Source organism: Coloeus monedula, assembly GCF_965178545.1.
Source record: "Coloeus monedula genome assembly, chromosome: 4".
Lineage (NCBI taxonomy): Eukaryota > Metazoa > Chordata > Aves > Passeriformes > Corvidae > Coloeus > Coloeus monedula.
This window is the reverse complement of record NC_138784.1, coordinates 63,256,725-63,283,773: the sequence shown is the minus strand read 5'-3', so window position 1 is coordinate 63,283,773 and position 27,049 is coordinate 63,256,725. Positions and strand designations below refer to the sequence as shown.

Sequence of the window (27,049 nt, the reverse complement as noted above, 5' to 3'; positions counted from 1 at the left end):
CAAAATTTCCCTCCTATGAAATTTCAGATTGGGGTTGAGAAGAGATAAGTATGCTCTGTGCCTCAGTCAAAAATCCTGGAAGACTGCCATTTTGAAGACCAAGTTAGGAATAAAAGAGACACTCCAGTAATAAATAGTAATTTCCAAATATTTGTCTTCCATTCTGTAAATACAGATTAGGCTACCCAAAACAGAAAAGGATATTCAAACTAAAAAAAAAAAAAAAAAACCTCTCAAAAAAATGGAAAATGTATCTAAATGCCATTCCTGGAGTTCTTTACCAAATAACTTATTCATTCCCTATACAGAATATAAAACATACAAACAAATCCCAATGTGGTCATGGAATTCAGATCCTTATGGTGACCTTCCCTTCAGTTCCACATCAGCAGACTGAAAGAAGGAAATGCACTGCTCAGTCTTACAGGAAATTAGGGTCACAAAATAAGTAAATCCTCTACTGAAGCAAAAAAGCACTGCTCTTGTAGAAACAAGTAATGATCATGACATCCAAATGGACCAAATCTTGAACCATCTTTAATATACTTTCAAAAATTCCAAGCCTCGGGATCAGAAGAATTCAGAAGAACCTGTATGCATACAGGAGTTCCCTTTAACTTTTCAGGAAGCCTGCAAGTATTTTTAATGTAACACGTAGTTTATTTTAAAAGTATACAGATCTCACTACTGACCTGCTCCAGTTAAACAGGTAACTCATAAGCAGGCTCTCAACTTAGACTATTTTTTTGTTTTGTGATCTAGCTTCTGCAGATGGTGACTTTTGCGAGAGATATTGGAAAACAGACAACAATGGATTGTTTGAAATTAAATGCAGCCCTTACTTTGGGAAAGAATTAAGTGAGAGTTTTGAAATGCTTAATCTCAAGGAAATACGGATGTTTACAAGTACACAGATGTTTAAACAAATCCTTATTCACTGATGGAAGATGTTAAGGACACTGAAAGAGTTATCTTAAGGAACAAATGTGTTTTAACAAAATAATAAAAAACCAAAATACCGGAGCATGGTTTAGCAACATGTTTTTCTTTGCCCTGACACAGATTTTGACATTTAGTTTGAGTTCATTCTTCAGCTTTCACTACTGGCATTTCTAAGCCACTTATACATTTGAAATATAATATACTAATAAAATTCCTTACACCAAAATGAAACAGTCACTTTCCATTGTTAAATCTGAAAACATTAAACACTTGTTCCAGGCTGGGAAGGGGAATTCTTAGAATAGCACATTTCCAGGCTTATACAGAAACTTCTGATAAGACATTATCATATTTGACACAGGAAGAGTTTCTTGGTATGAGGAATACAGAATAACAGATAAAGTCAGTGTCCATACAGTGCTTTTTGACTATTCAAAAATACTAATCTGAAGTGATAGAACTCTGATGTAAGTATATTTGTATTCTTGAAATCTACTACAATAGATAACCCACAGTTGATAAAACTGTTATGTATCATTTTTTATGTAAGTACAGTGTACATTCTACCCTAATGGGAACAGACTTGCAACTTTAGCAGTGACATTAAAAAAAACTTAAGTATTGACACGGCTGTACTGCAGTCATGCTTTTACACATTTAACAGTATTTTAAAACTGAATATAACCAATACAAAAATTAAGGAAATTGAGTTAAAATGAAGATGTAGAGAGCCTCAGACAATGTTGAGAGCTGTGGAAGACACCATGTGGAAAAGAAGCATGTAACACCTTAAGCTAGTGCAAGTGTGAGAAGAAAGGAAAAAAAAAGATACAGTTTAAAAAATAATTTTAGGTAATGCTGTTAAAGGCACCAAGGCATTTTAGAACCTTTTGGAGTGTGAGAGGGGTTGTTTGTCTTGGTTTGGGTGTTTTTGTTTCTCTTACAACTCACATCAATAAAGGGAAGTTTATTCTCTATTCTTCTAACTAGGGCATCAGGAAGAATACAAGGATGAAGTACTTCCATATTTATTGAAAAATGTATAAAGAAGCTATGGCTAAGTGAAAAATTAAAGCTGAAGACAATTATGCATCGGGACCTGAAATGAAGAGTTGTTCCTAATTCTTGTATAAGCAAATTCCATAATTAAAGATCAGCTCTTTAAAAATCCCTCAAGAACAAGAGCCAAGACTGGCATGACAGTGTTTACCTCACCACCAGTGGTGAATTGCACACACCTTTACAGTAATCTGCAGGATCCTCTTGCTCCTCATCGTCAGACCCTAAAATCTCTTCCTCTGGCTCAGGCGGGGCGGGCTCCGGCAGGGGCGGAGGCGGGGGTGGGGGTGGAGGCGGAGGTGCAGAGGGAGCTTTCTGCTGAGGCTCTGGCCTGGAAATGGGAGAGAGAGCACACTTAGTAAAGAGCCTCATCACTAGGGTAGCCCAGCCCTTCGGGGGGGATGAAAAAACAGTGGGAAATAAAAAATGAAAAAAAACCCATGAAGCATCTCCATTCTCATTGTCACCTTTTGTATCCCCCTTGGTACACTAAGGAGGCATGGACAGAGAGGAACCTGGCCAAACCAAGAGCAGGTCTCAAGTGAAAGAGCTTGCAAAAGATACATGAAATACATAATCAGATACAGACAAGCTTTTGAAATTCCTGACGAGCAAATGAGATGTTAGACCCATCTTCTTGAGCACAACTGGGAAGTATTTTTTCAAAAAATACCAAGTTATTCAGAAGCTCCTGCCTGCTAGCTGCAGTAGGAAGGATCTCATGAATAGACAGCAAGAAACAATCTTCTAGAGACACTGACCCAAATCTTAATGCACTTCTCATTCTGTAGCTGCTGCCAACTATGGAAAGCTGTATCAGTATACAAAATACTGAAAACATCTATTAGAAAGTAAGAGAAAAAAACTGATCTTCCTAGGTAGTCTACGATTCTCATTCCAGAGCATATCACATGCTTTAATGTGCACTAATTAATTAAAAAAACCAAAACAAAATCACCAAAGCCTGACACCACCAAGAGATGGGTTTTTTCCTTGTTTTGCAGCTCCAATTAAAAAAAAAAAAAAACAACCAAATTGAAATAGATTTTATATCCTGTTCCGAAGAAAGCCATACCAGGTAGAACTATGAACTACTCACATTTCAAAATCGAGCATTTTCAACAGACTTAAGTTCAGGGTTGAAGTGATATGACCTCTTTGTCATATAACTAAGAAAGCCTTCCCCAAACAGGTTGGTGCTGTTATTTTTTGTATTCATAACTCTTACAAATAAAAAGTATATACTTTCCAAATACAATTTCAAAGTAACTAAAAGCATTTGTGCCATCAAAAGCTGCTATAACTTACATTTATATCTATTTCAAATTAACCACATCTAAAAAACACCATATTAACAGTATTTTATCCTTCATGTCATAAAAACCCCAGAAATCTGTAATTTGCTGATGTTTCAGAATTAAGATCCGAATACTTCCTTGATCATGAGTAAAAACCGTACTTATGTTTATCCCACATCTAAGTCCCCTTCCTCATAATTTCTTTTTCTTCTTACACACTGCAATTGTTCAAGACAGAGCACTTGGTGTCAAAGAGAACATGGTTGGTCAGAAACAAATTCCAATGGCAACATTCACCACCTGCACAGCAGCTGCTGTTATGCCTTTGCTTTATAGGACATCACTGCAAGCTGCATGGAATACCAAATTTATCTGCCTGCTACCCCTTTCAGATAATAAAATTCTTCAATCAATAAACGGTCAGATTTTAAAAGGAGTATTTTGAACTAATTTATCAATTTAAGTTACGATGAGATCTAACGAAGTAAATAAATTTATGTAATTTTTAAGCACATGAAACTAGACAGAATAGAAGAGAAAGAAGGGATCCATTTGTAGGAGAAACAATAAATATATTTGCAATGCTCCTACTTAAATTATGTTGGTTGTTTGCCTCCCTCTTTCATTTCTGGCTCCCTACAGAAGTGTTTATCTGGTACACCGAGAGGAAAGCAAACTGCAAATGCAAGGTGCAGCAAATCCTCTGACCAGCTAATCTTACCACAAACCAGATTACTGGCCCTCCTGGTTTCATGAACCAGCCAGGTTTCACAGTGTCAGCAAGCTGACAGCTCCCACACCTGACCTGAAAGCTTTAATCCAACAAACCATCATATAAGGATCTACATTACAAACCCTGAAACTTCATCTGCTAGGCACAGGACCATTTTGGATACACAGATCAAGAGCTATAAACTCTTAAAAATTAAAAACTAATGGTTGGACTTGATGGCCTTAAAAGTATTCTCCAGCCTAAATGATTCTACAAGCAGCAAAAAAGAATGCATAGTGAAATAGTCTGCACTTCATCAATATATCTGAACATGCCAGGAACAGAGGCACATCCATCAGTGCCTGGACTCCTTATTTTGGATGGTACCATCATCTTCCTTTGTTCTGACCACAAGTTTCCATGTTACTATTTTGGTCACATGAAATGGTACAACTATAGAAAGCACAGGGTAGGGTAGGGAAATGCAATATGGGGGTGTAAGTTCAAAAATTCGTTGAAATTGTGCTGATTTTGGTTTTTAAGATGACAACTACTTGCTCTATTTCTTTACATGACAGATTTTAAAGAGAATCAGAAGCATTTCAGGAATTGAGATTCACACATTTTGTCATTTTCAAATAAATATTAAGCCATTCCAAGAATCTCCCTCTGAGAGAGACAGAAGTATCCAGCACAGGATTTAAAAAAAACCACAAGACAAATTTATTCCTAGGGAAACAGGTTAAGAAAACAGGGTTGGCTCTGAGTCTTTCTCAAGCTACTATATTTGATTTTGGTTTGAAAAGGGTTATTTTTCCTGTCTTCAATCCCAGTTGATTTTTATATTCAGGACTGCTTTCTTACTGTCCTTTGTGGACACCAGGAAGAAAGGAAGGATACTACCTTGTTTCCTTCTGGATTTATGATTTTTATCTGCAAATAACAAAACACTGCTTTAAACTGAGGAAGATCTTTGATTTGTCCATTTAGCTTTGCTTGCACCTTTTGGAGCAATCAAATATTAGTACAGAAACATGAGGGAAGGAAAGCAACATGCTGAGTTACATCAGTCTGACTGCTAATTCTGCATTTTTGGCAATTTTTTCCTCTAGTTTAGAATTCTTAGCAAGAGATTCTTGTTGTTCTTTAGTTTTGTTCACTTTTACTTTTCTAGGGTATATGTAGAGATCAAGCCTTCAACACTTCACTTGACAGCTTAAATTCTGCCTACAGGTTGAGTAACTCATCCTGGCATCCCCAATCCAGCTCTTCTGCCAATTCACAGTTCCACAGTGTTAGGAAGGACATCAGTGAGAGAACTCCAATGTTGCTATTTCTTAGTAGGCCTTTTATCGAATTGCAAAGATAAGTTATGATGAATGCTTTAACAACATCTTCATTTGCAATTTATGGCATGAATATACAGTTTATTCAGCTTAGATTTCATTTTTTCCAGTATAGTCCGCTAAAATGTAAATTATTTTTCTTTTGAGTAGATTTTCAAACATCATTGGCATTAAAAAACCCAACCATTTAGAAAGCTGTGACTCACCAACATGTCTGTAATCTCCACTTCCTTTTTTGAAATATAATTGTCAAATACTATCATAACATCAAGAGCTATTCAACAACCATTATTTCAAGTTATTACTCTTTCTTACTCCTAAAATGCTTTGTAATAATGTGCATTATGTAGCACATGCATGCAGAGATAAATACTAAACCTGCTTTTCTTTTTTCTGAAGTAATCACTTGGTACTCTGTGGTCTACCACTATTAGGTTGCTCATCACCATCCAAGCATAAACACTTAATTAACAGAAGACGACGACACACCATTCTAGAGTCTCAGTATTCTGTCAGCAAGTACGCCCAGAACTGACCATCTCCACAGGCTACAATGACAAACCTTATAATTGTATTGAAAGAAACACTACAAACAATTAGCAAACACTAGCCAGCATTTTTTGTCTTTTAATTACTGCCTTTTCTGTGGACAAAAATAAATTTATAGCGAAGTCCAATAAAAACATAATTAAAACCTATTTTTAAATTGCTGTTAGAGGGAATACTTAGGAAAAGACAAAAGAAAAGCTGAAGTATTTCTCCTCTGCAGTGAACTTGAAGCAAAATACGTCAAAACCCTGCATGGAGTCTCACAAAAAAACCAACTGCCCACTGTTATGAAACACAACATTTCCGACAACTTAATTTTATTATTCTCCCTCATGGACATGTTGCTTCATGCTCCCACTGGGTAACAGCCAACAGTAAAAGCAATCTCCTTAACATTCAGACCTTAAAATGCTGAGAAAATTATACTATGAGAAATCCAGAAAAATCCATTCATTTTTTTGCTGTTGTTGATGTTGTGGGGTCATTTGTTATTCTTCTGTTCTGAAAAAGGTAAAACAAGAGCAGTGAGAGTGATTAAAATCACAAAATGCCTTCCATATGGGAAGCATCTGAACATACCAGAACTCTTCAGCCAGGAAAACAAGACGGAAGAGTGCTACAAAATCTTGAGAGATACAGAGAAAGCCAATAGGAAATGGCTGTCCACTGCCTCATCCCACACAAATTGGGCCAAGGTGACAGAAAATGCAAAGAAAAAAAATTACTCATGCAATATGATGTTAAAAACTAAAGCGAACTTTTTTCCCTCTGATATCACGCATAAGAGAAGTTAGTTAAGTTCAAATAGGGCTCAAAAAAACTCAAGGAAGAAAAATCAATTGATGGCTAACCCAGGAGCGCCTTTGGCTCGTGAAGCCCAGCAGCCTGAGACCGCTGGATGCAGAACAGTATTCAGCACACTGGGGCCCAAACCCTGCACTCCTCCCCAGGCAACTGCTCCTGGCCAGAGGGAATGCAGGTGCACCTTGGGTCTGTCCTTGTGCAGTCACCTCATCTTTTCCTCAACAAATGAATCATTTCCATTACTCAAAACCAAAGCAGACTTCAGGCCTCTTTATCCAAAACCCTCATAGACAAAAAGTATGTTTTTATTATGAAGTAGTGGATAAGAATGTCTTGCAGGCAAGACTGCTATAGAACAAGACTACCTGAGGAAATCCTCATGTTCTCATGGGGAATAGGCGTGCAACAGCAGGAGTCCTTCACTACGAACACTGTACTGCACACATGGTTACTACTAAAACCTGCACCTGATTCTCCTAACTTTAGGAAAGCATTTTTCAGAAGGAAACAGACTGTGCCAAATGAAAAAAAAAATGTGAGACAGAAATTGGTCAGATTAAGCTAAGAACTACCTCAATCTGAGGGGAAAACAAAACTTTCCCTTAAGATTTTCAGATGAACACAACCAAAGACTTTTTTTTTGCTAACAGAAAATGCAATTAAAATTAGGTTAAATGACTTCTTCATATACCTAATAAAATAAAATATGGAATAAACTATATTCTAACAATGTTACGAACCTTCTGACACGTCCACAGAGGTTCTACAGGGAATTTCAATCTGAAGAGGTAAAAAGAGGAAGCAAGGGGGAGAGTGAGCATCAGAAGAATTACGTTGTAAGCCTCCTAAGAGATGGGAGCTTTATGAAATCTACTAGTGTGTGTAGGTCCATCTGGAAGGAGCTCCAGCTATGCTTCTGTCCAGCTCCAGAAGGCAATAGCTTTCGTGCTCCTGGGAAAGGCTCTCAAGGTTCTGTAGAGTTAAAAGTCTGAAATCTTTATACACAAATTTCTTACAGCTGTTATTAATTCCTTAGAGACTCAGCTATTTGGATCTCTTTCTCATTTGTTCAAATGGTGTCTGCTTTATGAGCTGAATTCTTGCCTGCTCTTTTTTCCCAAATGCACATTTAGCTTAATTAGACAGGTGCCTTCTAACACTGAGCTCTTTGAACCGGAGGCAGCCTTAAATGGAGGCTTTCTAAAAAAATCCACATACATAAAACAAAGAACAAAAACCATAAAAAATATCAAAATAACTCTGAAGTTATCACTCAATGAACAAAATTATGTCACATGTTTTAAGTAAGACTTTAAGTGGATTGTAATTCAGAATATTATTAAATTTTAATAGTTATGATAAATCATTTGTAATTTAATCATTATTTTTAATTATGCCAGAGGTCATCTTACTGCTTTCAGAAAGAAAGTCTACAAACCCAGAAGGAAACAGGGCATAAGGTGATGTGTTTTTACCTAACTCCAAGAAACTGTTGATGTGAACTCCCAGGGACAGCTTTGCTTTGTATGAAAAGCGCTATTCGTGTTCTTACTGTGGTACAAAACTGTACTACAATCTCCAATTCTAGCAAATTTATGCATAAAAAGAGAGAGTGCTGGTATGTCATAAGCATTAAGCAGTTTCTACATCTGGTCATTATCAAACAAAATTATCATTCCTCCTGGGACTGTTAACATTCCTTCCAAAGATACTATCCTACCATCAAACATTAACAGAAGCACCAGTAAAAATCCATCCCAGAACGGAGCAGGCTGAGACACAGTAGCTTTCATAACCTCAAACAGAAACACAGAATGAATTTTTCATTCCCATCTTGCTTACTAGTCTTTTGGAGGCCACCTTGGGCACACTCAAAGTCCAAGTGAAATGCCAAGGAACACTGCCTTCTTCCGTTCAAAACAACAGCTACTATAAATAAATGCCATTTCACGCAGCAAGTACTGCAGTTTTACCACGTCACCACCCCAGCCCAGCATCACAGGAAGAGCACATCACCATGGGCAGAGCTGAAGGGAGCCAGTAGCAGCCTACCATTACATCAAATCACACCTAGGATGAAGAAGTAAAGTCTGCCAAGGTGAGGAGGCAACTCTTATGGCCTTTCTCTGACACAGTTACAGCAAGTTCCCAGAAGTAACTGGTTTCAAGCTCTTAAAGTCAGTCCCAAATGAAGTTTTGCTGTCAAACAAATGCAATTCTGTTAAACTGTTACTAAGACAGTCAACCAGAAGCCAAATCTACCCAGAAAGCCTCAAGCTTAATTGGACTTGCCAAAGTCATGTGTTCTCTTCCTCAAATACTGCTTTTCCCGCAAAGTTGTATTTTCCAGACGAGTCATTCATTACAGACTTGCAAAGAGAAAAAGTCAACAGTTAATTAAAAAATAAAGATCCACCCGGCAGCACAAAAAGAAAATATATAAATAGATACTCAGCACCTTACCTGTATTTCTGGTCACCAGTAAAGTGTTACAAAGGCTGAGAATGTTAAAATCATAGAATACCTTGAGTTCGAAGGAACCAACTAGCATCATCAAGTCCAACTCCTGGCCCTTCAGAGCCCCAGAAATCACATCATGTGCCTGAACATTTCATCCAAATGATTTTCTTAACACTGTCAGGCTTGGTGCTGGGACCATTTCCATGGGGTTCCAGTGCCCAACCACTATGTGGGTGAAGAACTTTTTCCTAATATCCAACCTAAACCTCCCCTGACTCAACTTCACGCCACTTCCCCAAGTCCTGTCACTGATCACGAGAGTGAAGAGATCAGTAACACACCTTCTGCAGAAGAGGTGACTATCAGACCCAGCTTCACAGAGAAGCATCACGCACTGGGCAACCTGACACCTAAAGAGCTACACCTACCATCAGGTTTGTCTGGATGGAGGTCCCTGTCACAGGTGTGACTCCATGCAGTGACTCCAGCAGCTACAGCGGAATGAGCTCTGAGGCATGACCAGACCGACCCTGAGCAAGAGTTCACTACTGAGACTGGGGAGCAGGGTGCCTCTTTGTGCCCTTCTGCACCAACTACTGAGTCTGTCCACTGCCTCTGTTAGCAGCTCCCAGATGTCACGTCTGGTGCCTGGGTTACATGTACTTGATTCTTTCACTCTGCCAGTGGAATGGCCTCCTATGGAGAGGAGCCTTTCTTCATGCCCTATTTGCCTACTGTGGTTGCTTGCACTCACTAGAGGCTACATTTCATAAGCATGGAGGTGGTTATACTGCATTTCAATCTCCCACCGCTGCTCTGGCAACACCCAAGTCTCATCAGTAAGTCCCACAAGAGCTTTTGGCTGCTACAAATTAAGAAATTCCAAAGCTTTTGGCTACCACAAATTAAGACATTCCAAAGAGGAGAAACAGACACCTGTGATAAATCCATGTACCATGGACTAATCAACAGAGAATACAATTCCTTATGTGTGCATCCTAACATGTCAAAATAAAACCTCCACCTGAAGTACGTCAGACATGGAATACCACTCCAAAGCAATGATAAAAAATTAGTTAAAAAAAAAACTAATCTCATAAACCACACATGAAGCTTCACCTTCTTCAAATCCTCTTGCAACGAGAGTCTCTTCTCATGCTGCACAGCTTCTTCCTCTATCTATGTGCAGGAACCTCCACTTCTGACCAACAGGATGACCTGACAGAAAACACTGGCAGACAGTGACAGAAATGGACGCTATTTTGACTTCTTTTTCCTCTCACTATGGCCGCATGATGGATTACTTTTAACAGAATGACTCACAAGTGTATAAATGGAAATCAATTTTTTACTTTCTTTCTGGCATGTTATGTTGTAGTATTTAATTTCTGCCTTTCTCTTTGTCATGTTAAATTATAGTGTCTCTAGTCTTTTTATTAATAAGATATATTCAGAAAACATGCTGTTGTTGCTTCAGTATCCTACAGTTGCCACTAGCAACAAATTTACAAGTTTTGAAGGAGAGGGGGAAGAAGCACCCTCTGCTCTCCAACAGCCCTAACTGACCCTGGAGTAGTTAGCAGATTTAACTTGATTTGGCACCAAAGCCACTTAAGTAACTGACCCTTTGAGGTCAAATACGGACTGAAATATGAACTCATAACTAAATTACAAAATACGGGATTTAGTCTTTATCACAAGACAGTTAACTCCTTCAAGGAAGTATATATTCCATTTTTATGTTATAAACCATATGAAGATAACTGAAGACAAATGAAGCAAAATGAGCTGAAGTAAACCAATAAATGTAGTGTTTCACACCCTCTTTACCTATTTAACGGCCTAGTAGAAAAGATTTCATAGGAACAGTAAAATTGTAACACTTCACTTAATATCAAATGCAGTCAAGCAGCAGAGTACCTCTTGCCTTTGGCTGGCTATTTCTTCCTGACCCCTAAAGCACCCTGGTAAAATGTAATCCTGACTTCATGTGATCATCTCAGTGCAAAAATGCATTTTTCATGCCCATGTTTACTTAATGTTTAAAAGACCCATTCATCCTGTTAAGTGCGAATGCATCATACTCTGGATTATGTCTGGGAACTCAGTTCTTCAGGCAATGAGAAAAGGGATGGAATAAGGTTGCATGACTAAGTCAGCAATTAGAAGAACCTCTCTGTCTCCAGCAAATACAAACATTCACTGCAGTGATAAATTCTGAATGCACCAGTTGGAACTCTGATAACTAACTTCTCTCCTTGTTAACCTTGCTTTCAACTTGCTTGAAACAACCATCTTACATGAACTCTTTACATTAACAATCATAACTCCTTTTCACTAACAGGCTTTCTTTCAAAATAAAGAATTCATCTCAATCCTTCAAAAAACACACAACTCCTCTCCCAAAACTTCCAAATTCCAGTAGCATTTCCTCTATAAAACAAGAGTTTTAATAAATCTCTTCACAATTCCTACTAGCATTTTATGAAAGTACCCAGCTTGCACTGCAGTTTCAGTAAAACTGATAAAAGAAAGCTAAATATGCAACTCAAAACATTTTAACTTAATTATTAGACAAAAGTTGGAAAGATGCCTATCATGCAAAAACATTTTGCTAGTGTTCAATAGTCAGTTATATTCTTCCATTTTGGTACATGTGGTCATAAGTACAATATATGAAATGTCTGCTTTGAGTTTCTCTCTGTATATTGCTCATTCATGTTAAATTAAGCATTGATTTTCCTAACAGAAGTAAGTAAAAGCAGCAGAAAGATTGCCAAGTCCAGCTGCAGTCGAAAGCAAGCAAATGGAAAAATCACAGATATGTTTTTCACAAAAACTCATTCTCACCAACACAGATAAATAACAAGCAGCTGGTTTTAGCTTCATGACCATTTAATCTTTCTGTCTTCTTGTCTTCATAGAGGCAGTAACAATTGTTACTCTTCAGACACATGAAAACACACTCTTATTTGCATAATTTTGATAAACTGATCTTTAGGAAAGCAGTTACTTAAGCTCCTTGGGTTAAAAAGTATCTTTTTTTAAGTGCCCAGATCTCTGATATTCTTTTTTGCTGCTGTTAGTTTACTTTTCATACTTCTTAATGCAAAACTTAAGTTGATCTCTTGTCCAACAACCTCATAGAACATGGTATAATTTATTTATTTTTTGCAGATGTTGTTTCCAAAAGCCACTGCATTCAGCATGCTCTCCTGTCACATTCCCCCAATGAAGAGGTCATCATTCTCAGTCTGTAAGGCTCCCCCATGAGCCCTTTGACTTTCCAGATGTTTCCAAGGAAATGCCTTTCTATCCCTTATGCCCATCAACCATTTGTCTTGGGGGCTGTAGAAGCAATTTTGGAGCCTTCCATTATTTTTACAGCTTGCAAGTGAAGGACCTTTCATTTGACTGGATCTTCAACAAGCAAGCAGCCACTCAGCAGTTAGGAAAGTCACCCCAGCATTACAGAGCACCGTCCAGCTGGCTTGAATGAGGCAATTTTGGATACTAAATACTGTGACAATTCCTGTTGAGATTTTCAGAATCTATTTTGTGTCAGCAAGCCTGAGAATAAGGGTTATCAGACCATCTGACTCATCCCAGCCTTGGCATGCTTTACCTCACAGCATGGATGCTGGATGACTCACTTACTGGAATATTCCTACTTCCAACAGCAAAAGAGAGTCTCATCCATGGTGGAAAAGCATTCAAGGAATCCCAGCTGTCGTGATATCCCAGATGAACTGTCTCCTTTGTAGAGAAAATGCAACTCTTCAAGAGGCACCTGCCTCTGTGAGTGAGATCTTTCCATATCCTGTGTCTTGCTACCAGAACGCTGTGCCTGAAGCTTCCTCCACCAGGGCAGTAAACTCTACAGCTCAGGAAAAGAAGCTCACCTTGTAAAGCTAAATTCTGGACCCAGTTTACAACAGGAAGTGGACAGCAACTATTATTTCCACGAGGCTACAGCCTCCAGTTCACTTCTTTTCCAGGGGTAACCTTATCTCAGGGTTTCTCGGAAGGACAATGGTGTCTGCTGCACCTGATCCCACACAGAGCTGTCTGAAAAACTGAACAACTTTTCTATTCTAGGTTTCAAAAGTCAAATGAGCAGGATGATTGGCAAGGAACAATAAAGATGAGAAACACTGTGGTGCTGAGTTCTAATGGCAGTAAAGGACCCTGACAGCATGACTTCAAACCCATGACATTTTACAAGCAGAAACTGAGGTCCAAGGAACATGGCAAGCTTACTGCTACTGAAAATGTAAGTGTTTAGGGTTTATGTTGGTGACACAGCTTCTGATCTGACTGGTGCTAAAACTATGACACACTACATGTTTGTGATGTGCCACTGCCATGACTTTCACTGAGACAGTGTCAAAGGCAGTTAAAGTGTTCTTTGCCACTGGCTCAGTAACAAGCCTCAGAGAAGTCTTCAAGCTATGTAGACTCTCAGTAATAATGAATAGAAAAGAGCTGAAGGAAACTCTGAGTTGAATCACTGTGTTTCAGAAGACAAAGCTAAGAACTGGAAGCATAGAAGGTTCATCTCCCCTTAAGTACGCATAGTTACTGCACAGGCAAAGTTGGTTTTCTCCTCCTAAATGAGGATGCATATATGCGGTCAGTGCCACTGTGCACACAGGCTATCACTGAGAGTTTTGATTTGCTAAGCCTCTGAAAACATGATAGCTGAAGCACAGGCTGATTGTAGGATGGGATGGAGATATTCCACTATAAAATGAGACATCCTTAAATCATCAGTGTGACAAGGCAGCCAAGCCTTGGACAGCTGTAAAATCAAGCTTAATCCTGATTGATAGTGTGGGTGCCAGACATAGGAAGAGGCTAATATTCTTCCACGAACATTTTATCTACTTGGATTTCTACAAGAGTCCTAGCTAGGGTAAATCAGTTCTCTTTAGACATTTGATGAATTGTTGCTAGGCAACATCAGACACAGACTAACTGTATAGTGCCAGGGTTGGGAAAGAAAGATGATGATTCATAGGGATGAAAAGAGCCCTTCACACTTCTAAAGAATACTGCTTCCAGTTCAGTTCATCTTCTCAGAACATCCCACTTCCCTGAGGTGGAGCAAGAACTTTGCGTGTAGGAGGAATACAGAAAGTCGAAGAGATCGTAGAACCATTCAGGTCAGAGAAGATCTTTAAGGTCATCATGTCCAACCATTAACCCAGCACTGTCAAGTCCATCACTAACTCAGGTCCCTAAGTGCCACATCTACACATCTTTTAGACACCTCCAGGGTTGGTGACTCAACCACCCACACAACAGTCAAGATGAGCAAAGCTTCACCCTAGTCACATCAAAACTGCAAGCTTAAGAACTCCCTGCCCTTAATGAGTCCCACTACTAAGTACTGCTGAAGGATAACAGAGGGCTGAAAGAACAAACAAGCAATGACTATCTTTTGGAAATACAGAAATAGTAAAGAAAACTAGAGTGAAAGGACTACCATGAAAAAAAGAAAAGCATTTTTCTTTAAGTCTGCAAAGACCTTTGTGAAAATGATTTGAAAGGATTTCAGAAGGTGAAAACTAGAATGAAAAAGCTAGGAGACTACGCCTCAGTCTGTTTTGCCCGTTTTGCCTCAGTACAAAACCTCCTTTGTCTTCAGTACATACATACGTCTCCTTGCTATTTCCATGCAAATATAGCAGTTATAATTGTGTATATATTTAACAGTGGCTTTCTGTAATGTTAGATAAAACTAAAAATTTATTTTCTATTGCAAACAGCAAACAATAGGTTTCAATTTCTATTATTAGATGTATCTACTTATCCAACAAATTTATAAAAGTTGCTAGATGCTTTTGTGCCTTGAAATACATTTCCTGTCTAAAAATGTAGGTCTGCATCTCTTCCCTTGCATAAAAATACCAACCACAGCACAGCATCAGCCTTCCTCCCAGTGCCACTGTGTTGCCATGGAAACTGGACCTGATTTCGACTGCCAACATAGCTTCCATGTAAGCAGGAAATGAGCTTAAGTAATATTTATATAATATGCAACAGAGAACATATATACAACATTCAGATTTCATTGGAGGCCTCGAGACTGGCTGAAGCAGCTTTAAGTATTCTCAGACGGTTTCTATCACACATACAAAGTACATTTTTATTACTAGTCTCAAAAGCACAGCATAGGAAATGCACATGTATGTGGAATTCAGTATATTCCTTTCTCCTTGCTTTTAATCAAAAAGACAGACAAGCTCCATACTTCATCAGTAGATAAAATCATGTGTTCTTCAAATTGCCCTGTGAAAAAACTAGAAGTTAATTTATTCCTTTAAGGGCCTTACTCTAAAAAAGGCACGATAGGAGACTATGAAGGCTACTTTGTGTAACACAATCTGAAACAAAGGAAAGCCAACCTAACCTTCAGCATTCCCCTTCTTTTAATAGGATGGCATGTCTTTCTTCTCTTTCCCCCCACCCCTTAAAAAAAATTTCCTGCTAAAATATTGCCATAAAAACACTGCCCCACAATTCTGGTGGGGGTTTGGTTTCAGTTTTTTCCTCTGAATACAAACTGTGTATGTCCACAAGCATAGAAGGGATCTCTGGAGATCATCTGATCCAACATCCTTGCTGCTCCAGCCAAACCACCTAGAGTCAGCTGTCCAGAACCATCTCCAGATGGCTTACTTGGAATATCTCCAAGGATGGAGATTCTACCACCTCTCTCATGGGCAACCAACTCATGCTGGTGCTCATCTTTCAGCACCAGGCATGAGATCAGGACACATTGTCAAACTTCTAAACAGCAAGCAACCCACTAAATGATGCCCAAAATACATTTTCAATACCAAAACAACTTTTTTAGGCAGCTTACTGTAAAACGACTAACACAAAATACCTTTCAAGACTATTTAAAGGGGTGGTAAATGCTGCCGAGACTTTCACGTAGAAGTAAAAAAACTAATAAGTCTAATTTCTCTCACCACTCTTAGACTCTCTTAGAACACTGTTTCAAAGGTAACATGTTTTGAAAAGAACTACTGCTCTTAAGCATTTTTTTTTGTCTGGATGTATTTATTACTAGAAATATCAAGAGTGGGAGACACAGAGGCTACACATACTCTCCACGCGCAGACAACATGAGAAAGACTCAAAAGCTGATTCAAATCCTTGATCTGCACAATCAGAAATGTAATTTTTACCTCAAGTAGCTAGTTCTTCCCTATACCATAAAGCCAATACCCAAAATCTATTACTAGTGTCAAGTCTTACCATCTTTCTCACCTTTATCGTCTTTCTTCCAAACAAAATGCTTTAAAATTGCAAACATTAACTGGAATGAATTATCTTGAGGGCAGAAATCCCACAAAAAGGAGCAGACCCAGGAACTTGAGCAGAATGTTATTAAAAAGGCTATTCTAGGTCAGTTCAGTGATCTACACAGACCAATAACCTATATTTAGAAAAACAGCTACATGCAGATGTCAAAGGAAAAGCATAATAGCAAACTAAGCACACAGGGATCCTTCCTCCCATAAGCAGTTTCATGGTCTCCAGAAAATAGCAGCTCAGAGGCCACCAGATGGGATTCCTGTGTATTTAGTAACTCCCACCTGATGTTTACTCTGCAACTCTATCCAGTTTCCCTCTGTGCAAATGGAAACTTCTAACATCCATCTCGCATGGCATGGAATTTCAGAGCATACTTACACCTTTTCCAAAAGATCATGACCTTGTGTTTGCTCTGTATCTGCCATCTCGTAGCTTCAACTCATTTCTTCTGATTCTTGTCCTGAAAGCCTGCGAACATTCATTCTGCAGTCACCTTCTCCCTGGCACACAATTTTAAGAGACATCTACTGTACACCCTCTGCCATCTGTTTGTCAGCCTTGAAGAGTCCTACTCAATTTTGTCTTTCCTCACAGGAAAGCTGCTCTACAATTCAAGATCCTACCCTTCACTCTTCCCTGAACCCTGTCATGCTATTCTCTTTGTAAGCAATATTCCACAGGCAACGTGTGGAGGGTATGTATTTTGGTACAATGACATTTTCTACCATGTTGTCTCCTCCTTTGTTTCTAATCATGTATTTGCCTCTTTTTATCACTACTGAGCACAAAGCTGATGATTTAATGAAACATCTGTTTCACCAGTAGTTCCCTAAATAATGATTATCACCTCAGAATCCTTTATTTTATATGAAAAGTTACGATTATTTCTCAGTGTGTACTGCTTCAACATTTATCTAGGCTGAATTTCATTTGCCATTTTGACATCCAAAATGCTGGTATGAGTATGGTGAACTGGGGCTGATGTAGCTTTTTTGACCAAGATCCACAAAGACAAAAATGAAAAAGAAGAAATGCACATACTTCCATCACATAATATAATCAAAAAAAGTTTCTTTGTATCTCCTGGAAAACAAAGATTTTATTAGTTTTTTGTTTGTTTCTAACATCCTAGGTCTATGACTAGCTCTTATAACTGTGACTCCCCTGAACCACCTAATTATTTTCTAATGAGAGTGTGATTATGGTATGAGTTATTAGATCTTTAAATAGAAGCAGATTAATCAGTAGCTCTAAAAGGAAATGACATTTCCTTTTAAAATATCATTTTACATTAAAATAATTATGTATCTCATGAATTTTAAATAAATAAGATTCTAGAATTGTACGAGACCTGAAATTAAAAATATTGACCAAAGTCATACACAAAGACTCCCGCTCTGCTTTAGTTAACTTTGGACAGCCCCACAAAACATATGCTTTGCAAAAGAATGCAGAGAAGACATATTCTCTAAAATAATTTTATCTTTGGCTCAAAGATACCACTCAGGTGTCATCTCTCTTGAAAAGAACATATGCAATTTATAATATAACCTGGGACTTCAAAACAGTCATCACATTCATAGAAATTCAAGTTTAAATATTAAATAATTGACAGGAAGAAAGTATCAACATGAAATACTAGGTAGTATAGACTAAATTAGAAGAGAATAGTGTTCATAATCACAATTCTGAAGCCATATGCCAGGAAGATAAAATGTACCTACCTAATTCAGAAAGGTGAGGAGACTAGAAACTAGAACTTAGAAACCGAGTTGACTTCAACTGTCTACAACAATGACAGAAAAAGAGGGCAATTTACACATTAGGTGACTAGTAAAAATAGGCATTTAATTTCAAGTGAATGAGTGCTATATTAATTAATGAATAAACTTTATTAAAAATAATTTTGCTTTTTTATGGGGAGAGTGTAACAACTGAAAGACAGGGCTACCTAAATTCCGGTGGTAACTGTTTACACTGCCAGAATATGAATAAAATGAACCACACAGGGCACAAGTTTTGATCAGAAAAACTGTACTTCTCTGGAAACAGCTGCATTAATAAAATCCTAGTGACAATAGGTAAAGATAATTGAGAACAATTTTAAAATCAATCATTTGGGCTTCATTGCTAGCTATTTACAGAAGCCAAGGATCAGTGTAGGCCAGACAGCTCGAAGCTTAAAGAAGATTTTTGCTTAGCAGTCTAGAGAAGATAGCAGTTTCTTCAGGCAATTTATAAATTAGTAGAAGTCATCCATGTGTTTGTAGCAAGGCAATATACTGAAAATTTTATTACGTTTTGCAGTGTAGTATGTTTTATTTTAATTTCATTACTACAACTGCAAAGAGACCTGGACTTTATAACGTTATTTATTATTTTTCAGGTGACTGGAATATATCCAAATAAAGATCCTACAAAATTATAGCAAGCTGCAACTTAATCCAATAACATAAAAAATAAATTTTCCCTTCAGCTATTTCTGTACAAACTGCTTTTCTCAGAGATGCCTGTTATTTACCTATGTCTATCATTAAATAAAAAGTAAAAAATCTTTATGAATCATTAAGATCTACAAAAATGAATAAAAAAACCAATAGTGGTTTGAAAGCAGCTGCTTCTTCGTGCAAATGAGAACTCCAGCACCAGAGTGATCTTTGTTCACACAGTCTGCCATTCAGCAGCATTCTCAGCTGTACCTTCCACAAAAGGTGTAATTTCCACTCCACGTGAACAACGTACACATTTGTCAGTACCATCAGGAATTTTAAGAGCAACTGGGCAAAATACAAACATACAAAATACACGGGTAATAAATAAAACTAAATTAACAGGAATGAATCCTTAAATGAAAACTGCTTTTTAAATATAAAATACTAGTTTGCACTTAAAATTCATGGTAAACCTCAGGAAGCTTGCTCTGACTTTCTTAAAATTTTTTTCTGTCAGATCCCACTGGAAAAAGCACCACACTACCTCATGTGCTAACACACAATTACATGGTGTTGAAATGGTTACAAATAATACTTCATAATAATCAGTGACCAGATGCAAAATTGTTATTATAAAGTGGGGCTTAAGCCCTGTGGATATTTCGCGTCTGTTTGGGGCTTTTTTTTCAATCTGTAGAGTAAAATACAAATCTAAGCTAGGACAAAGATAGGTGAAGGAATACTCCCTTGCTGATCTTCAAGGCTCTGCTCACTCCAGCCTCTCCACACAGATCCTCCAGCTGACCCAGCCCAGCAAGAGCAGAAAACAGTCGTAAGATATAAACAGGAAGATTCATTCATTTATTTCCTGTAAATTTTCTGACTCTGCTAAGTGTTTAGATCAATTAAAGAAAAACAGAGACATCAGAAATGTGACTTAGCTCACGTTCTCCTGCCTGGTTTTGAACTGTGACTGGAACTGCAGGTACCACAGCGTCCACTAAAAGAAAGGGTTTTGGTTCAAGAGCGGAGATCACAGCAAGAGGAGTGTGTAGGTACAAAGATTTTACTTCAGTTGTGAGGCAAAAAAACCCGTCTTTGTTTTGCCCCTTCAGCCTCGGCCCCTCCTTTTTTGCCATTTATTTTAGGCATTTATCTCTGGTAATTATATTTAATATTCAGTTAAGGGATACATTATTTCCATGAAAGTAAACCACAATCTTCGTCACAAAATGTCAGGAGTAGACAAAAATTAAGCACTCCCTCTCTCCTTTTGCAAAGTATAGGCTGCTTAAGGGCCTATGCAAAACTAATTTGCAAAACATGGTTCTTAAAACTCTCAACCCTGATATGTAAAGGAAGGACCAGAATGCATCATCACTCTGGGTACTGCAATGAAATGAAAATGTCAAGAATATACACATATACAAGCAAAGGAACACGCACACACAACACCAACACAGATGCCTCAAAAGATACATAATTCTGAGGGGTTTTTTACCTTTTTAAAAAACAGATTTGATACACAGCCACCACAAAATTTCTAAGCTCCAGGTGTTTTTTGGTCTGTCAGATATAATGAAAGCAGAAGATAATCATACTGATTCTGTAGATGATAAAATTATTCAAGAAAACTTTGTTCAGGTTGAGGAAATTCTCAGGAACCAGAAACAATGTGAGCAAAACTGCTGTTACAATTTTTTTAAAAATATGGCAATAATTTGCATTGCAGTCAATGTGCAGTGCAAAACACATTGTGAAATAAAACAGTATTATTTGCTCCTTACAAAACAAATCTAGGATTTCAAGGTCACACAAATACTGGGGGTGAGGACCTCAGGAATCATAGTGAGAAACTTTATTACAGACGTCCTCTAAGAAACACAGAAAATTATCTGAAAACAGGTTTGAGGGAAACTCAAAACTTTCAATTTTCTTTCAATTACCTACCAATTGTATATTTATAACTGCCTTAGTAAGGATTTTCTTTTAAAACTGAAATACAGTAGTCAGGCTGCATGTTTGTACAGGAATGGTTCTTTAGGAAGAAGTAAAAATATTAGAAAACATGACTTGTTTGTTGCACTGTTACTTCCCATGCTCTACTTACTGTTGTTTAATTAATTATTTTAGAGTTAGGGTTTTAAATTCTTTAGAGAAAATGAGAACCAGGATGCACGTACTCTTAGTGCTACATGTGACTACACCTCAGAGAGAGCTCGAACTACAGCATTCTCCTACTCATACAGGCACTGTAAACTGAATTAATCACCTGAAAGGCAGCTGCAGACTGCCCTGTCTCCATTCCCAGAGGTGGAGGAGCCAGGACAGAAACAAGTGAAGGGGTAGGGCCTGCAAAGCCATACTTTTTTTTAACACAGAAGAGAATACTGGTGTGGCAACACACACGAAATGAATTGCTTCATTTTGGTTTTCTCAGCTTCCGACAGTTCTGCAAGGCTAAGCAACCAAGCATATGACTCCACGCCTAAAAAAGGTTTATGGATATAGACTTAAGAGAAATCCCTACAGTGCCTGCAATACTCCTGACATTTTGGTTTTTTTAACTTAAATTACATTGCTCTTTGAAAGATACTGGAAGAAATTCACTAGTGGGAAGTAATTCACTGCTGGAAAAGATCAATTCTAAAAATGAACAGACTGCCCAAACTGTTAAAACCCCCAGATTTACCAAGCAATCTACCTGAAAAGCATAGGTATTTGAAACATGCTGGTTTTATTTAGCCTGAAAAGCATAGGTATTTGAAATATGCTCGTTTTATTTAGTCTATGGCCAAAAATAAAGTAACAATTCTTCTGCCTGCTTCCTTCTATCTCAGATCAAGTAACAATTAGGAACTACGCCCAAATGACCCACAATAATTTGCTCAACTTAAAACTTCACAGAATTTTTTTTTTACTGTAAAATTGCATGACCCTAAATAAAACTAGTAAATTCAACTTCTACAAGCTAAAAATTACTGTAAATCAAATTAAAAAGGTATGTAATGATTGTGTCATTAAGTATGCTGCTGCACTAGTGGCTACAAAGACTGGACAAATTCCTCTGCAAGAAGTTAAATGCTTAAGGTCAAAGAGAGAATGTGGCTATGAACAATGTGTTCTTCCACATTTTTCCTCTAAATCAAAATAATGAGAAAAAAATCAAAAATAGCAAGTAACTTTAAAAGTATTTTTTCTTAGAAATATACTCTTGCAGGTCCCATTTTTACAGCTCAATAACCAGTTCAAACCAAAGGAGGCCATGTTTTGCAGAACCAGCCTCCTAAAATAAACATGCAAAAAGGACAGGAAAGTTCAAAAATTACTGCTGCGAGAGTGTATGAATAGAACAGTAAGTGACAGTTTTGGAAGTCTGCTTTCAGAACCACAGAATCTGCCCTCAATTCTCCCAGGATAGGGCCTGTAGCTAAATCAAAACATGTCTGAATACAGGGTCTAATCCACACTGAAAGTTTATAAATGTGGGCACACTCTTCTGCCATGGTAAGCCATACTTCAAAAAGACTTAACCCTAACTCATAACACAAACAGCTCTTAAGCTGTTATCTCTTTTACTCCTCACACCTAATCTAATCTACAGTAATTTGGAAACATTGTAAATAATTATATAAATTTAAAAGGACAAGTTATCCTGAATAATAGGATAAAGAAATATTTTATGAAAACTTTAAAAGGACAGTCAAACATCAAAAGGCAAAATAAAGTCATTCAGTATTTTTTATAGGACTCAGCCTTCACCTGCAAGTGCATCATGGTGGTGTTAAAACTGTAAAAGCCTAAAGGTAAGAACAGCAAAAATCTTTTAATAAACAGTTCTTGATACTGGGAATGATAAGCAGGCTAGTATTCAGGCTCAGGGTTATTCAACCAGACTGATAGTAAGCTGGTTCTTGTTAGAGCTAAGGAAGAAGCTCTAAGCCCAAAGATATGTTCACTTTTTCCACGTAATTTCATGTAATAAAAGCATAAGGTATTCTGTAATTTTAACAGTTTGCATTGCAAAGTTATTTCAGAAAAACACTCTTGCCTGTATCCGTCCGGATGATGGACGGAGCAGTTATGTGTAGTTGCAACAATGATTCTTCTGCACACAGACAATGCGGAAATCTTCAGATAAAGGCTCACAGATTTGCCTTCATTTCTCCAGCAGGTGCCTTTCAGCACTTCCTCAGTGTCAGCTGCTCCAGAACAACACCTCTGTGTTCACTACAGGATGACCTCTCCAGCAGGCTGGCTGCCAGGCCCTCGGGCTCAGCTCCATGTCCTGCTGCCCAGCACATCCACCGGCTTTCCGCGGGGTGAGATCTCCACACTCCTCGCTGGCGCCGAGTCCCAGGAGTTTGGGAAGAGCACGGTAAGTGTGAGAAGTGCCTGAGCAGGTACACACTGAAGAGCACAGGCAGCTCCAGGCACAGGTACCCCAGGCACAGCCTGCCTGGGGAGCACTCCAAAGGCACTGAAGGCACAGTAGGGGATGCTCGGCTCACGGCTCTCTGCAGTCCCCATGAAGTCCTGTCATTACACTTCTACCCACACAGTAAGGTTAGACACCTACAGATAATGGCAGCCTTATCGGCACAACCAGGGAGCTTTAGCAGAAAAACTGAGATGCCACCTTTGAATATAAAAAGCTGAGTGCTTCTGAAGGACTTACTGCTTATATAATGGATTCTTTGCCCTCTTAAATTATGGTATGAGGGGAGAGAAATTGCTGTAGTCGAGAAATATAACATGAAGGCATCCAATTCAGACTCTCATCTTATACTTAAGATTAAAAAAATGTTCTCATAAGAAACAGGATCATTGCATTTCCATTGCAATTACTGAATGTACACTTATATCAAAACAAAGCCTGGAGTTTAAGTCACTTGCCAAAATATTACACTCTTTCCAAAAACAAAGGAGTTCTTTTTAAATAAAACTGAGCATCACTGGAAGTGCCTGACAGTCAATGGGCTGATTAAGAAAGGAGGTTCTTTGTAGCAAAACTGTAGAACAGTCTTTGTAAAAAAACAGGCTAAAGACAACCTTGAATTTTGTGAGAAAGAGTCTAGCAAAACAGAACAAATTAACTGTGTTTCTATGAGGATTTTTTTTCTCCCTTTTTGCACAAGGAAGAAACTGCAGTCCAGAGTCACACTGCTTACACAGTACCCAAATCCAGAGTACGCCACTTGCCTTCAAAACTGCAAATGGGTCTGGCTGAGTACAATCTTACTCTTCAGCACTGCCCATGAACTGTCATTCAGATTAAAAAAAAATTTAAAAAATATAGACAAGTGGGTGTAATATTCAGGCAGCATGTGCTACACGTACACAGTGGTGAAAGGGAACTCAGCAGTTGATAAGGCACTGTTAACATCTATAAAAAACTTCACAAGTTTACTTGTAAGTAAGCTTATAATAATGCCTTTTCCTATTACTACAAAAAAGCAGTGGTGTAACGTATTTTTATACAAAGGTGATTTTTAGCATTTTAAAGCATTGCTAAAACTCTGGACAAACACTGCATCACTTGTAGTGGCTTGTAGCTTACAGTAAATAAATTAGTGTGGGGGTGCAATTAAAAACTGTATGGCAGTACTATGGCAAACAGAGACTGAAGTTACTTGCAAGACTGTAGTCACATTTCTGTGAAAGACTGAAACTAAACTGGGAAATCAAAACAGACATCTGAAACACACATAAGTGACAAGATGAATGAGATGTCAGCTACCATATGCAAGAATCAGAGAATGGAATTTGTACACCAGTTATGAAAACAGGAAAGCAATAATTGAATCTACTTAGATTTAAAATGGACTCCATTCATCTGTATGAACAGGCTATAGGGTAGCTTGAAATTTCTCAACTGTAACAGAAGCAAAAAAAAAAAAATTAAAACTAGAAGAGAACTTCTAAATTTTTAAAGTTTATATAAATTTTTAAGCCAACTTAAAATCAGGATTGCAACCTAAAGCCATTAAGGCCCGAGGTTAATTCAGTAAATGACACAAATAGAAAGACAACAGAACAGAAATTTTCCAAGAATTAGTACTCTTCTCACAACAGAAAAATTCTGGCTTTGGTTCTCTTAAAGAGAGCTCCAAAACACTGTCATGACTTCTTCATTAATTCTGTATGTACTCCCAGCTCTTCTATTTCTATAAAATACATATAAAATGTATACCACGCATATCTAAAGCAGCCTCAAAACCAGGCAAGTACTGGAAGAGTTTGTCCAGCTTTGTGTGAATCCCATGACCCTGCATATATCTCACACATACTGTAGTTACATTGTTATTGTCATCAAAAACTATGTTGCATCCACTCAACCGTTTTTTACTTAAAAAACACATGCCCCCTTGAAAAAGAACAACTCAGAACACAGTAAGATGTAGGATTACATACCCTCCTTTTGCAAGTTCCTTTTGCAAGAAGCTTGAAAACCTGTATATTTTCCTTTTGGAATTTAAATATTTTTCTTGCTTGTTCTTACCTTCAACATAAAACTACCATCTATGTTTGAAGATTCTGCAGGTGGTTACAAGAATTATGTGATTATGACTTTAGAGATGATTAACATAAGAATCGAGATGTGAGGTTTTATTCTGTTTTGTCCTCTCCACCTCAGTCTGCACTGATAAGGATTCAACAACTCTGCCACTTTAATTAAAACAGTGGGAACTACTAATGCGCATCTGACTCATGCAAAACAGAGAATATACCAGACTAGAAATTTTATTTAAAAAATGTAAAGACCTGGATGAGTATCAAAAACATTTCTGAGAGTAGGAGGGGAACATTTCAGAACACCTTCACAACTTCTGTATACATTTCAAAGATAAGGTACAAGTTTATTTCTTCCTTATTCTGTACATGGCATGTCCAAGTGAATAATCATTAGAGAGAGAACAGTTATGGCCTTTAGCATAGCACCTGAAATGGCTTCAACAACTTACTGCTCACCATTTCAAAACAGTCTTCACAACAAAGGACTAATACAGAAATATTTTCTAGAAAAAAACCACGAAGTTTGTGATTTTTACTATATACTACTGATCACTTTCAAACCCACACATATTAACTTTTTCTTATCTACAGATATAAGACTTTATTCAGGGATCTACACTGAGCAAGGTCTTCAAAAACGTAGCATGAATTTACAACACTCCATACTTTAAGTACTGAGTATATCAATCACTTTGCATATGTGACTTAACCCATCTTCTAAAATTTAATATAAAACAGCACAACTGTTATTCTACCTGTAGAGGTATAGTAACCAACAGTTGCATATTTTTATCTTCAAAAAACATTTTTCTTACCTGAAGAGTTCAAAAATTATCAGTGTCAAGTGTGGTCCATTAATGCTCAGTAAGAAAAAGTCTCGATTTACTTGAGCCATTTACACATTATAACTAATCTTCTCCAAAACAAAACTTATCTTGACAATCCATGTAGCTACTTTGAGTTCTGCTAGCAGAAGAACAGTTACACTGAGTCACATCAAAGTTGCATCTACCTTGTCCATTATCCTACTCCTTGCAGTGGCTGAAAGTGGACATGTTGGGAAGAATACAGGAATGATCAAACAACAGCCAAACACTGGCCCAGTCTGTAACAATGTGCCACTGTGGCCCACAGACAAAATCTTTGTATTTATCAGTCTTCAGTGAAGTATTTTTCTAAAAACTTGTTCGGTTGCTCCTTGAACTGATAAAATTTTAACATCCTGTGGCAAGAACTTCTACACACTTAACTGCCCATATCTGAAGAATAATTTCCTTTTTGTTTGTTCAGAAACTGTATGCAAGCTTCCTCTGTTGGAAGAAACAAAGGAAAAATATTTTTTATTTACTTTTTTCATTTCATTCACCATTTTGTATTTTCCATGTAATTTCTCTCAATCATTTTATTCTTTCTGAGATGAAAACCATATTAAAGGCACGAGACAGTGCTTATTCACTCCTTCCTTTCCTGACAGTCTTTACAGTCCTTTCACAGCACTGAGCTGTGACTTCTGCAGACCCAGCATTCCTCAAGCACTGATAATAATTGCACTAGATCCCATCCGTAGATGTAAAAGGTTTTTCCCCCATGAGCTTCATTTCA

General features: G+C 37.7%; 1 protein-coding gene across 6 annotated transcripts in view; it reads right to left on the bottom strand.

The window, feature by feature from the left end:
* SRPK2 (SRSF protein kinase 2) overlaps nt 1-27,049 on the bottom strand; it is a 90,424-nt gene that overhangs the window by 41,330 nt on the left and 22,045 nt on the right. For 5 of the 6 annotated variants that reach the window (XR_014226367.1, XR_014226368.1, XM_082280562.1 and 2 more), the window contains exon 2: nt 2,181-2,332. Coding sequence is in view for 3 of the 6 variants with exons in the window: in XM_082280562.1 (XP_082136688.1) it covers nt 2,181-2,332 (152 nt within the window). In the remaining 3 variants the exon portion in view is untranslated. Of the gene's footprint in view, nt 1-2,180; nt 2,333-16,451; nt 16,670-27,049 lie in introns of those variants that run through there. The other variant, XM_082280565.1, reaches the window with a different exon arrangement.